This window comes from Amia ocellicauda, chromosome 20, assembly GCF_036373705.1.
Source record: "Amia ocellicauda isolate fAmiCal2 chromosome 20, fAmiCal2.hap1, whole genome shotgun sequence".
Classification (NCBI taxonomy): domain Eukaryota; kingdom Metazoa; phylum Chordata; class Actinopteri; order Amiiformes; family Amiidae; genus Amia; species Amia ocellicauda.
The window spans coordinates 16,884,800-16,899,347 of record NC_089869.1 but is presented as its reverse complement, the minus strand read 5'-3'; the positions used below and the strand labels follow the sequence as shown (position 1 = coordinate 16,899,347).

General features: G+C 37.0%; 3 protein-coding genes across 3 annotated transcripts in view; 2 read left to right on the top strand and 1 right to left on the bottom strand.

Annotated features, from left to right (window-relative positions):
* Positions 1–25: 25 nt before the first annotated feature.
* eif4ebp2 (eukaryotic translation initiation factor 4E binding protein 2) lies at positions 26–5,624 on the top strand. The gene is made up of 3 exons (XM_066693665.1): positions 26–342; positions 1,174–1,350; positions 2,610–5,624. The coding sequence occupies exons 1-3, from the start codon at positions 210–212 to the stop codon at positions 2,639–2,641; spliced, it is 342 nt and encodes a 113-aa protein (XP_066549762.1). The 5' UTR covers positions 26–209; the 3' UTR covers positions 2,642–5,624.
* A 994-nt stretch (positions 5,625–6,618) lies between these two features.
* On the bottom strand, positions 6,619–9,997 carry ndr2 (nodal-related 2). The gene is made up of 3 exons (XM_066693906.1): positions 9,727–9,997; positions 7,130–7,893; positions 6,619–6,771 (listed from the first exon to the last, which is right to left on the bottom strand). The coding sequence occupies exons 1-3, from the start codon at positions 9,995–9,997 to the stop codon at positions 6,619–6,621; spliced, it is 1,188 nt and encodes a 395-aa protein (XP_066550003.1).
* A 784-nt stretch (positions 9,998–10,781) lies between these two features.
* Positions 10,782–14,548, top strand: part of pald1a (phosphatase domain containing paladin 1a) — a 65,436-nt gene continuing 61,669 nt past the window's right edge. The window contains exon 1 of the mRNA XM_066692895.1: positions 10,782–10,986. The gene's annotated coding sequence lies outside the window, so the exon portion shown is untranslated. The remainder of the gene's footprint in view (positions 10,987–14,548) is intronic.

Genomic DNA, 14,548 nt, shown 5'->3' with positions numbered 1-14,548 from the left:
CACACGTGCTGTTTGGCGGTGACGTCACTTCCCGTTGCCCGTGTGTTGTGCTTCCTGGCGGAGGGAGGGGACCGTGCTGACGGCTGGGAGGACAGACGGAGAGACGAGAGAGCTTTGCAAAGGGAGATAAAGAGAAGGAAAAGACCCGGGTTTCCACCGTCCCTCACCTTTACTACTTTAACAGTTGATATATAACCGTTTCGGGTGAAATGTCGTCCAGTCGTCAGCACAGTGAAAGCCGGGCCATTCCGACCAGGACGGTGCTGATCAACGACACAACGCAGCTACCTCACAATTACTGCACCACCCCTGGGGGCACTTTATTCTCCACTACTCCAGGAGGTAAACAGAGCCTATATAAGTGATTTTGAATATACATAAAGCCGTCATGAGTGTTGTAGTTAAAGGCCCACGGTGTGAAAAGAAACAGGAGGACTACTTCCAAAGCAAAAACAAAGCTTTTGCACCGCCCATATGCAGTTGGATAGGTCCCGGTGGTGGCAGTGATTTGCAAAGGATATAATTGTAGCAACGCATTCCTGCATGGGAAACCATTTATATCTCTATTGGCGTATGCACAGTTCCCCGATCATTATGACATATGTTCAATGTGTCTGTGGAAATCAAATTTGTCTTAATAAAATGTTGATCTTAATCTATGCTGTTGTCACTTCCCCTCTGCTCGTTATGTAATGTAGGCTTCCAGTTACGTCAGTAAGTGAAATGTCAAGTGCATACGTTTTAGGTGGGTTGTCCAAGTTGACAACATTAAAGCTTTTTTATTTTTGGTTCGTACAGTATGAGCAATATTATTTTTTCAAATATATGTGAAGAGAGATGTCTGCACTAGTAAATTTACAACTCTCATTATTTAGTTCCAACTTTAAGCTCTGACAAAATAGAGCAAAAGGCGTCTAACTTTGAGGAACCCCTTATTTCAGCGAAATACTAATGCAGTGTTTCTGCAGTATCTGTTGATCGTAGGTGGAGAACAAATAGCACAGAACTGAGAAATAAATATAATAGCAAAGTGTACCCTGTCAAGCACTGAATCTTTACTCTAGAGAATATGCAAAGTATAATCAAAACTTTATTTTGCTACCTCTGGTGAGTTTCCAGGCATGCTTTCTATCCATTGATCATTCTCATCTAAGATGCATCCTGTATGTTTAGGTACCAGAATCATCTATGACCGTAAGTTCCTGTTGGATCGGCGCAATTCCCCCATTGCCCAGACTCCTCCAGCCCACCTTCCTGACATCCCTGGAGTGACCAGTCCAAATACCGCAATTGAAAATAAAAAGAATGAGGCAAATAATGTGAATAACCATGAGGGCAAGCCAGGTGTGGGTAAGTGTGCTGCATTCGGCAGTTTCTGCACTGGGTGTTGCAGTGGATGATTGAATTCAGAAAGATCTTGAAAGACTCCTTCTTTAAGCCTTGAAACCAGGTTCAAAATGATTCCAAGGGATTTGAGATTGCAAATGGCATCCCAACCTTGTCCCTTATCCACTCTCAAGGGGTGCAGAGTTGCACATAATAAACTGAGCACCTGTGCAATTGTGCAGTGTCAGAGGGAGATTTTTGTTCTCTGTATAGCTCTTATAGGAGTAGTGTCAGAGATCTGTTGCATTCTCAACAATAAAATGTTCAGCAAGTCTTCTTTAGCGCTGTCTCTTGTAGATTTATCTTTCCCATACTTCATCATGATCCACAAAAGGAACATGAAGATTCACTCACTATTCAGCTATGTATTGGGGGAAAGCTCCCACAGGGAACAATGCAAACTAAATATATAATTCATGAAATAGTCCTCTTAAAAATCATTCTCTCCACTCTCAATTAGTCCAAAATGAGTCACTCTTCAAAGAGGAGAGAATACTGCTTTTTTTTTGGTATGAATTGTGTGTGTTTCTGCTTCTAGCAGTATATTCATTCCCATAGTTGTCAAGAAATGTACATGATGCTACACAGTGTATGTGGTTAGGGAAGGTCTGCACCTTAGGTTAGGCAGCACTGTGGAGTAGTAGTTAGGGCTCTGGACTCATGACTGGATTGGAGGGTTCGAATCCCGGGTGGGGCAGTGCTGTTGTACCCTTGAGCAAGGTACTTCACTTAGACTGCTCCAGTAAAATGCCCAGCTGTATAAATTTGGTACAAATGTAAGTCGCCCTGGATAAGAGCGTCGGCTAAATGACAAAAATAATAATAATAATAAAAGGTCTTTGACCATTGCATCCAGCCCTGTGTGACCACACGTAAAGGAGTTAATTTTCATATCTCTTGTGGATCATAGTGAAATATGAAAAATATAAAAGTTGGAAAGCCCAGTAGAGAATGTTACAAACAAACTTTTAGAACATTTAAACAAATTATACTTCATTTTTAACTCGTATGAATTGAAATGGTATGAAATCTTTTTGTGGGATGGCAATTAGCAATCTACTTAATGCACTTAACAAACCTAAGTGTTAAAAACATAAAAAGCTTATTTGCTTAAGGAATTGAGTGTGCATTTATTCTGCAATCTTGCATTGGAAAGAAACTGAACTGAATTGAATTACTGTCATACCTTAAGTGCCTTTCATATGTATTTTCCTTCATTTAAGGAGATGATGCTCAGTTTGAGATGGATATCTAACATGAAGAATCAAAGTGAAGAACTTGACATCATCTGGTACCTGTGTGCCAGTGGCTTGGCTTGAACCATGCTGTGAGCCCTCACAGCCATCTCATTAAAGTCTCTCTTAGCCTGCTGAGTGCAAAATGTATGTTATGAGATAAATCTATAATTATTTCAGTCCAACTCAGAAAACACATAGATTAATGTGGGTTGTTCCATCTGATTTGATTTCAGAATCACTTATAGAATATAATCTTAAACATGGATTTCCAAATTTCACAATTGATATGTAGGGTAAGATCTGTATATAAAACACAACAATGAGGGAAAACAACAACTAAATAAATGAGTACAAATTCATGCAAATTAAAGTAAAGTAAATAAAGCAATAAATTGAGTTATTTTTCCAGGTGATAAAATGTCAAACTTAATTTTTCTTGACATTGCCTTAGCCACACTTTTCTGGAACATCCCTGATTGGTCCACTCCTAATGTGTGTGCTGCTTTCTGTGGAACAAAAGTCAGACTGTGGATTCAGCCCAGGGAAATTACTCAATTCAAAGCCAATTGATTCTGCTTTTCATTGGTTGTGCCTGAAGCCCATTGCTTTAATGGTGGGTTGAATCCCAGTGTTCTGTGGGCTCTAGTTGTTGTAAATGTTTTTCCTGGAAATTTCCAGGCTGCCTGTTTTGTTTTGTTTTCTGTTATCAGCTATTGTTCCATTATTATTATTTTTAACTTGAAAACAACATTTCAGACTCTTATTTAGTTTCTGAATGATGATTTGCCTAGCACATTAAATAAAGGGAAATCTGTTGCAGTAGGCTGCTTTTATTTGTAAGAGAGGCAGAATACTGCATTGTCATTCCAAGACCAGAATATATTTAGATCACAAAACATAACTTAGACATGCATTTTGTTTGTTTGAAATGTTCTGTGTGGTACTGTTGTCTAGGTAATGATACTGGTCAAAGCTGGTTTAAAAATTCAACAGCCAACTGGTTCTGCTAACAGTACTGCTTAGATAATGGTTGAACAAAGAAATAACTGGATTCTAATTAATGTTTTGTTCTGGTTTTTCTTGTTACAGGCCAAAAAAAAGTTTTTGAAAGCGAGAATCATTTATGTTTTTTTTTTTTTTTTTTAATAAAAATATGGACCTTATTATTTTGTTTTAATTGCATTTCAAAAGCTTTGTGTTAGAATTAAAACTACAAATGCAAGCTAATTGGGAAATTATGATAATGTAATTTTACAGGAAATCACATATTAGTATTTGACACCATTTATTTTTATTTCAAAAAAGCATTTAAGGTTTTTCTAAGGATGAATTATGCATCTTGGTGCAAGTTATAAAATAACTGATCTTACTATTGAAATGCAAGGAAAATTTGGGATGGCTGCTTTTTGTTTGTTTATTTTGTTTTGGGTTTTAAATGTGGACTTAGTTTGTTGAAGAAATTTGCCAGATGTTGAGAAATGTGAAATACAAAATTGATTTCATGAATCTACAACAATTAAGCATGGTAATGAGAAAGCTATTCCCAAGATGCACTTTTTTTCTGATTGAATTCTGCACACATACACAAACAAAATCTGTGACCAGTATAAACCATTAATGGCTTAATTGTCTCTGTAGGTAAACTATATGTTTATTATAGAGGGCCTTTAACTGGGGGGAAACAGGTGGGATTAAAAGCAACAGGAGCTATATTATTTTGTCCTGTATAAGTTACCAAAATAGCGGGTGATTCTTGAGAATTAGAAGATTTGCAACATAAAGGATTTTTTCCTCAAACAATGGAAAATTAAAACCAGGTAGTCCCTTGACAATAGTTCCTAAAACAACCAGGAACTCAAGTTCTTCATTTGTAAGTGTTTATTTCTGAATCAGATCAAAAAGTTTGAAAACTTGAAATGTCTATGCATTTGTTTCAGCTGTGTAATTCTTTGTTCTGACAAACATTATTGAAAGACATGCGTGTTTATCTTACTGTCGAGTCACAAAACCAAAAAGGTAAAACATTTATAAATAACTAAACAAAACATGACTTACAATGAAACTACCAGAACAGGAAAAAAATGTATGAAGTGACAAATCCAAATATTTGCCAAACTAAAATAAAAAGTGAGATTTACTTTTAAGCAGAAGTTTGAGAGCAAGAATCTCAATCTTAAAGTCATTTAAGTGTTTCCAAAACATCTCAGAGAGGTGATTATTGAAACCTCACATTTGATTTTCACTTATTTGGATATAGTTTTAATATATTAAACAGAATTGTGCGCCCATGCCTTATGTCAGTTAACTCAACTAAAAGGTAATTCCTGATCGGAAAATTGGGACACTTTTCAGGCTGAACAAAAATAGATTCTAGCCTACAATTCCAGAATTTAGTTTAGTTTTTTGTTTTTATTGTTTTATTTATTTTGCCAGTAAAATACATATTCAGCATTTATCGCAGGATGATATTAATACATTTATTAATATTCAGAAAATACATTAGGCTTTTGTCGAATTATACCACTGTTAGAATCTGTTCATGATACCTGTACAGAGGTGGTTTTCCGTTTTAACAGTGATCAGATCATTTTTATTTTACTTTATTACTCAAATGGATGCTAAATTCAACAAGTTGTTAAAGCAGCCCCTTTGTGGTACATATACAGTACTTCAATTCTGAAGTTATTTATTGAATGTCCTGTCTTGGTTTCTTCCCCCATAACTAAATGACATACTTCATGAATTTGTAAAGCAGTGTTTGCATTTGTCATAAGCACACTTCAGATATAAAAGGAAACCAGCTGTTGGCCTATTTGGCCTTAACTTTTTTACATTATGGAGCAAACGGAAGTTGTTTTAAAACTGAAAGCTCCATATGATTTTTTTTTTTTTTTCAAAACCTTTGTAATAATACAGTGTATTTTCAAGGAAATGCCAATGCCAGTGGACACTGTTACAACAAGATCAATAAAAGTCCTTGTGATAAGGATGTCATAACAATTGTGATGATCTTATGTTTTTTCCCCATTGCATTTAATCGATGTTACCACGTCACCTTAAAGGTGTTTTTCAGTAACTTTATTTTGCATTTAGCACTATAAGTATATTTACTGTTATCAGCACAGTTCTGTCTAATGACCAGTTTTCAGACATTGCATTTTTATATGACTGTTTAATAAATTAAGTTAGTTTAGCTGCTGTTTTTTTAACTGTCACTCAAACTAAGTATTTATTTACATTAGCTACAAATGTCTCCACACTGTAAACTGTCTTGTTTTGTTTTGTTCCCTTGTGTGTCACTTTTACTTGGCTTGTGTGCTGAAGTGTTTAAGCCACTGATTAATAGGAAGTGCATTTATTCAGAAGCATACAGATGAAACTTTGCATCAGAAGGTAACTTTATTTTGCAGGCAAAAAAATAGAACTCTGGAATAAATCAGTTAATTGAATGGATTTCCTTTTTAGTGTGAGGAAAACAATAAATAAAGTCCATATAAATACCTAACTTTAATTATTACAATATTTACAATGTTAAATATTTTATACACCCTGGTGTAACGATTTCTAGCAATATTAGAGTGCTTGATTGATGAACAACGTATTCAGTTTTCAAATTGAATATGTCCAAAACTTTGCAGTCCTACTTTCGATGAGGTACTACAGGATACAATGCATCAGAAGACTGCTTTTTACATTATGAAATCTTCCATTGTGTATCATGCGTGCGGACTTTTAGGTCATAAGCCTGTATTCATAATACAAATTATTTCAAGTACATTTTCAATTATTTTAGCCAACAGCTCTTTTTCATGGTGCAAAACATGATTAAATACCAAAAGAGTGTATTTTTACACTACACATGTCCTCCACGTGGCCTAATAGCATCTTTTAGTATACAGTGTTTGTGCAGATGCTCTATAGGCAGCGGTCTTCATTAAAATGTAAGGACCTTGGTCCTTTGGGTCCTTTAATTCCAGTAATGGAAACGGTAACTTCAGTGGCAGCCACATTCATCCACAATCATGTCCTCATGGTGGCGGAGGACGGGCCCCCCGTTCTCGTAGTATAGCATGCTCAGAGGACTCATCTTGGAAGGGACACAACAAGAAGAGGGAACTCGATCAGGGTGATAATGTTTCAGCAGGCTCTGGAGAAAAAGAACAGAACAGGGACCATTATTTGTGGTGGATAATAGAAACCCCATGACTGCTTAAGCCTAGAAGATGGTAAACATTTGGTAAGTATTTCTGCAGCAGATATACATATTATTCAGCATTATTGTGCTATTTGGTCATTTAAATTAAGTTGGTAAAATCTTTATGACAATTTGAAATAACTGCCTGTATAACTGTAACTATATATATATATTATTATTTTTATTTTTTTTGCACCGACATCTTCTTAACTTTAAATAACATGGTAAGTTCCTCTTTCATATAATACATTGCATAAACAGTTAACTAATCTTAAAGAATCTGTTCTTTTCACTCTGAGAAAGGTCTCACCTGCATGTATGCATGATTTGTAGGTTTGAAGTCTTCCCCAACAGGGCTTGGACAGGCTCCCTCACAACGGTATGCATTGTATTTCTTAGGGGAAATGATCCAGGAACCCCAACCAATCTGGTTGAAGTCGATCTGTAAATCCACTTTACGACATAGGGATTCAAGGTTGCCGTGGCTGTGTAGCTCCATGTTTTTCAGAGGTTGATCTCTCTGTCTCCTGTTACCTTTATGCCTTTTTTGTCGTCTGGGCTCCTTGTTCTCAGTAGAAAATAAAAACTTGGATCGTTCAGCTGTATGGAGCAGGCTGGCCCTGGCTTCCTGGCCACCTTCTGACTTCACGTGGGTGAAGACGACAAGCAAAGCCCTGTTGCTGACACTCTGAAGACCTTTATTGCCATCTCCCTCTGACTGACCTCTACTGGTCAATAATTGCTCTTTCTTGGATTCCTGAAGTGTTATGTTTCTAGAAGGAATGTTTTCATTAAGCCAGTCCAGTAGCAGGTTCGTCACATTGTACACTTTCCAGTTGGTGGATGAGTTCACCACCGATGATGCAGAGAAGAAGCCCATTTGTTGCCGAACGTGGCAGGTCTCATTCCTCTGGCAGGGATACTCATGATTGTGATGGATTTCCACCGTATAATTTGCAGGATTTTTTAACTTGGGAAACCTGATCCTTAGTTCAGCCATCTGAAGCTTCTCATCTGCCAGGATGGAGGAGAAGTCAAATGTTGCGATCCAGCGTCTGCCACTCCGAGCAAAGCCTTCAAGCAAATTTTTAAAAATTAGTATTAAACAATATGATCACATATTTTGGTTGAACAACAATTGCACTGTAATTAGCAACCTGCCTAGCCAATGATATAGGGACATACACTGTAGCAAAGAATAATTCACATTATGTGTAATGTATGAAGGATTAAACAGTAATTCTAAGTATATCCTATCTCCTATGAAGAATACTTCAATACATATAAAATAATGCCAAATAGTAATCCAAGCTGTATTTTAATCCAGGGATAGCAATCAATTGTATTTAAAAACTGTTTAGGATATATATTCAAACCTAACGCTATTTTAAGTCCAAAGTTATGAACAATTCCTCAGTGAAGGCTTGCAAAGACACAAGTTTGGGATGAGAAAATGTAGATTTGCAATCATTTACTAAAAGAATAGGTGTTGAGGTGCCTTGCTTGTTTAGTGGTGATGACACATGATTGTTTTATATGTATGTAATACACAGTAAGTTCTCAATAAGGCTCATAGTTTACAATTAACAGTAAGTGTAATACACTTATTGTTTATTGTAAACTATGAGCCCAAATCACGGAGTTTAAGTAGCAGTTTAACATCGGATCAATTATATTATATATCTGATTATATGCTGCGTTTATTTCATTATTTAGTGTAATTTACATCTATCAATGAACTGTATGGAGCTGACAAGAGCAGGAATAGCGCATTGGGTGAGACATTGTTTTACATTAAATGAATAATAAAGACTTCAAATGAACAAAACCTGTTATTAAAGGAAACAAGATAAATGGTGCTACAAGTTAATCAATCGGATTACCTCACTACATGTGTATTGCCGAGTTGATGGTTCCGTGGATTGTAAAAATGAAGGTTTGACTCATTGCACGGATGCGACAGGATCACTAAACACTAAAGCGTCAGAAATACTCATGACTTGAAACTTGAAATATATATTAAGAATTTCTAAAGGAATTTTATATTTTCATTTTACATGTCTACAAAATAGTTGATTTTAGTGTCACTGAAGGTTGTTTATTATAGTAGTATGTAAGAATTTCCATATGAGAAAATAGGTAATACCCAATGGAATCTACACTGTATATATTCAATAAATGTTAGCATATCTGAAAACAAATGATAATACTACTCACTTTAGGCTATTTGTTCAGGTTAAATTCACTTTTAAAACCATAGGAGGACAAGGAAGCACCTGAGCAACAACAGGTTAAATAACAGACTGGCTAAAACATGTACAACAGATAATCTAATCAAGGGACGTGTGAAAAGAACTAAAGGATGGTGTTGATTTGAATTGCAACAGATTTGTATAGGGCTGTCTGGCAGGGGTCCAATCAACATCACCTAGTTAAGGTCTGCTTTGAGAATTAGACTGAAAACGTCCCTTTTCACACACTGATCCCCGGCTATGCTTATTCATCCAGAGAAATGAATGTGGATTGAAACGTTATGAGATGTCTAGCACAGAGATTTGACAACCAAGCACACTTCTAAAGCATAGCATCAAAGTGTAGGTCAGAACAATGGCCCACAGAAAGCAGGGGCTGTAGTTTTTATTGCGACTTTTTCCAAGTTTAACGTTTTTTAGATATACATATATAAAAGGAATAATAGTATGGAAACAATATTTGCAAACGACCCAAAGATGACTTCCAGTACACTACAACAGCTGATACTACACATTACAATTATAATAGTGACATTATATAAAAAGGAAAATTGCAATTGAATATGTAAAACACCATAGCAATGTATATGCATCCAATTTCTACATAGGTATATAGGCAATGGATGGAAAAATAAAATAAAACAATAATCCTTACTTTTGGCCATTACACTTCTGACAGTGTCAGCCTCTTTCACTGGTTGCTGCTCATCGGACTCCGGAGGCACAGACTGGTTTGCCGCATTAAAACTCCTGTAGAGATGCATCATATAAGGTGGCAGGTGCTGCTGTCCAGAAGAAAGCCTGGCTGGAGCCCCGGGTGCCACCTTTAACCTGATATATTCAGACTTGTGGGTTTCTTGTGCCACCAGGAACAGCAGAGATGAGCACCACACAACACTTGATACCCCGAGAAAATGCATGTCCATCCTACTTTAGTGAATGACAGATAACTGGTAGGGGAGGTCAGTTTGTCTTTTATACCCTCAGCCTCCCATGATGCATATTTAACAAGGAGCAACGAACATTAAAGGCTCCTGACATGCCTTCTCTGGTCTGTGACTTGTCAAAGGCCATTATGTTGATAATGTAGCTGCGTTGTAGTGGCTCACCTCCTTCCATTAGATGTTCAGAGACATGTACTTGCTTAACACTCGGCTTAATCCTCTTGATTAATGATCTTTTGCGTAGTTTTAAATCACTCTTAGTCACTTTTTTATAGACAGAATAAGTTGTATAATTAAAATAAAGTATGCAATCACTCAAAACACAATTGCATTTGAATTATATCTGACTTTTTATTATTTTTTGTTAAGACACATATAAAAATGATTCAAACTGAAGATATCACGTTTTCAACAGTAACACAATGTCATCATTATTTTATTTCAGTAGGTATCAGCGCATTTTTTATATTATTAATATCATTATTATACCACTATCCCTGAAATGCTAAAGAAGCACCAGAAAACCTGATTTATTTATTTATTTTAGGATAGTGATGTAGGATAAAGCTACTATTATAATGTACAAACAAATACATCACTAATGTGTGTAAAACATGCATATTAAACACAACTCATAGCAAATAGAGGGCAGTTGCACCAGACACAATGGGACAAAATAGAAGCACATCAAACAGATGCCAGTGCAGTAATATTACGCACAAAACCATGCATCGGCTCGCCCCCTGAGTGCGCATGCGCGCGGGAGCGTCTTTGGTGGCTACATGAAGTGGATTATTTTTGCTAAAAAAGATCCTGGAAGAAAGCTAACGGGAAGGGATGAAAGAGCCGAAATAACCATCGCTGTTCGTCCGTAGAAACATACCCATGAAGAATTTGCAACTGTATTTCGTTTTGCACACTTTTGCGCCGTGAGGGATCCGGAGTAGCGTTGTGTGCACAGCAGTTCAATGGTGAGTAAAGTTGTAGGAATTTTTTTTTCCCTTTCGAGCCTCTGCTGAAATCTCAGACATGGAAACGGTAGTGGATTGATACAAACAAAAACAAAAAATCAAAAATCTAAGCGAAAATGGTATTTGAGAGAAATATGTTGTGGGTTTGCAGCCCCCATGTTGCGGAGACAGCGCACCTCTATTGTGTGAAGATGTGGGTGGCATGTGTTGGCATTTGGGCATGTCGCTGGTGTTGGCGAGTTGCACAAATGCCCCAACTCTTGGGAGGTTATTGTATGGTGACTTGTGAAGAAGATGTCTTTTCTAAAAACTCACACAACCCGTGCAAGAAGCACCGCAGATGCCCCAGTCGTAAGACACAAGCGAGACAAACCTTATTTAAAAACGTCCAAATGAGAGAAAATACATTCAGTTTCATCGTAAAGACTGATTGATATCGTTTTTATAAGAAAATGGTCGCCGTATGTAACATATGCAAACACAACATATTCGTAGCAAGCGTAGGTTGTACTAAACTATGCAGGCAAAACATGCATATGCTTTTATTTAGTGTTTTCTATGGGGGTTGGTATGGAGAAGTCGAGTGAACTCTTCTCAGACGAGCAGGGTACAGGTTGAATATTTCGGTTTGTGTTTTGCACCTGATCAGTGCTAGTCCAGCACATTATTTGTGGCTTAGTTTGCATTGAATCTGAAGTGATGCGCCTCCTCCCACTGCCAGTGAATTGAATGTGGGATGTGTATGCCAGCCATCAGAAACAAAACACGAACCAATTGATTAACAGGTGACAATCACCTAAAAGACACATTAGGCTGATTTTCAGTTTCTGTCTTGGGGCTTTGAACTTCCTTTGAAGTCCACAATCCTTTGATTAAAAAAAAAAAAAGCTTAACCCCTTACACAAGAAAATCCTCAAATCTAATTTACTGGGTAATAAATCATGATTAAAATGGACATTCATTCTGTAGTACCACAGTTGTTTTTTTCTATAAACAAAATGTAATTTCTTAGAAAACATGTTTGGCTTTGATTAACATTTATAGTTTTTGTATCTTTTGCCAAATGTGGTTTTCAGGGCATATTCTCCATTATACGTCAAACTTTATCAGAGTCCATATAAAGTAAACAAACGTATATTACATTATACTGCTGACTGCTTTTATATAGCCTACTTACTGCCAAACAGACACATTAACTATAACAAAGTCTAAAGATAACCAGAAAGATTTGGTAAAAAGACAACACAGTGGTAGTAGTTTGTATTCAGTGAATACATTAGGTTTTATTTTACAGAGCATCTTTCTATGGTGGGGGCCAACCTCAAAGGTGTTTAAAGTGAATTGTTAGAATACAGTAGAGGCTTACAGATGACATGGGAAGATCAGTGTAACACTATATCAAATTGAATTTGATGCACTTCAGATACGTCATATGAAGACATTTAAAGCTGGAACGTGGATAGGAGGCTTTGGAATTTGTCAAGAAGTGCAGTAGTAGAGGAATCTGTATACATAAAAAGGCAGTTAAAATTCCCCTACAAAGACAATAACTGCATTTTTAAAGAAAGGTATGAGGTAAGCCAGGGGTAATGGTTATGTTAGGCTTTGTAGTTCTTTGTAGGGACTATATTAAAACCAGACTACTAAAAAAAATGCATAGAAGCCTAAAATTAATAGTCTTTCCATTTTCCCCATATCAGCCTGTTTTTCTTCTGTCACTTGATGCATCTTGGATCCAGGAATGGTTAAAGAGAAGAACGACAATAAATTGTGGAAAAAGGGATAGTGAGAAGACCTGTTTAAAAAGAAAACAGTATCATGTGGAAATATGCCCAATGGGAATGTAATAGTTCCACACATTTGGTTACATTTATATTTCCCCAGTTTCTCTGAATTAAATACTATTATATATTCTCCACACTTTTGGGAGCATTCTTTTGTAAAACATGTATTTATTCAGAGTGATTCCCTGTGATGAATAGTAGTTTAATCTTAAAAATGAAACTCTCCAAATGCATTCTCAATCTTTCATGTGAAATGTGTTTTGGAAACCAGTTCTCCCTCAGTTCTAACAAGTGCTCCATAACTGGAGGATGAACAGCCCCAAAGCAAAAACCTTTTCAGCCCCAGTTATACCACTGGTCTGCTTGCAATTTACCACAAAGCATCTGAATGACTGGCAGATTGTGACCATTTTTTGTCATCAGATGAAACGCACATTGCATGTTTTAATACATGGCATTACACTTAGACTTCTAGCACTGTTATTATTTAGTGTCCTCCCACTGGAAAGACAAAATTATGTCAGGTCCATTTGGTTAAATCCCACTATCCCTTGCTACTAATTGATGGATCCTTTTCAGTTATATTTATTTGTCTCGAATCTGGATTAAATTAACTTGGTATCCGGAAAGAAGTATGACTCATTTCATTTGCCTTTGGTTAACGTGGTATTATGGAGTCGAACCAGTAATTAAATTGAGTACAGTCTTATTCTGTCACTAAACCATACATTTACCATAAGCTTTTCTGTTTCCTATATTAATTTCAGTACCAAAGTGAAAGCCAAGGTAATACTCTTTGAGTGTTAAATGAAAACCTACTCCCATAACTCCCCTAAATAGTTCATATTGTGTACTTTCAAAGTGTAGAGTAAGTAAAATAAGAGTTTTATTCAGTTTTATGAAAATATTGTACATTTTTATGAATATTGATGGAATATCTGAAAGTGTTTCAATGAATCTTTTAATTCATTAGGAGCAATTAGACTTGTATAACTATCCTTAACAGTTCTGCAGACACAATTGATTATCTAGTCCGCTGTCAGCAAATATCACAAAGCTCAGATCACTGCAAATATCACAAAGCTCAGATCACTGCCAGCCTGCGGTGAGAAATGCTGTCATGTGTGATTTCTTCCCCAGAGCAGCTGCCAGGGGCCCAAGGATCATCCATCACATCCATTTAACCCCGACAGACTCTGCGATGGTCATTGCATTGTTTGTCAATTTTAAATTAATGTAAAATTGCTTTAATTTAATTTAAAATGAAAATGAATTGCTCTTATTGTCAGTAATTTATAATTTCGCATAATTAAGATCGTCTGAGAGCATCCCAGAGCAATTAAGCGTCACCATCCGCCCGGTCTCACTCTGCCCCAGCTGCGCAGACCGCAGACGCAGTCATGCGCAGTGGTGCTTGTGGGGAGGCAGCTGGAGCGCTTGCGCAGTCCGGGCCCTCGGTTCGGCGTGTGAGATTGAAAGAGCCGGGGAGATGAGCTGCAGCAGATTGAGTCAGTGCTTGGTGCTTTATAGCTATAGTTAATGAAATAAATATTCACTGACTGTGACTTGTAACTACATAAATAAAGAATTGACTACAACGCGTATCGCCACGTTGTTTGGTAGCGGAGCTGCTCGAGTTGCGCGATTCTCGGCCGGGAGCGCCGCTCGCGTATCTCGGGGTGACTGCTGTATTGATGGGCCGGCAGCTGAAACAAAGCCTGTCATTCACCTCCCCTGCCACTGGATGTCGCTAGTTCAGTTTGTGAAGCTGTGTATAA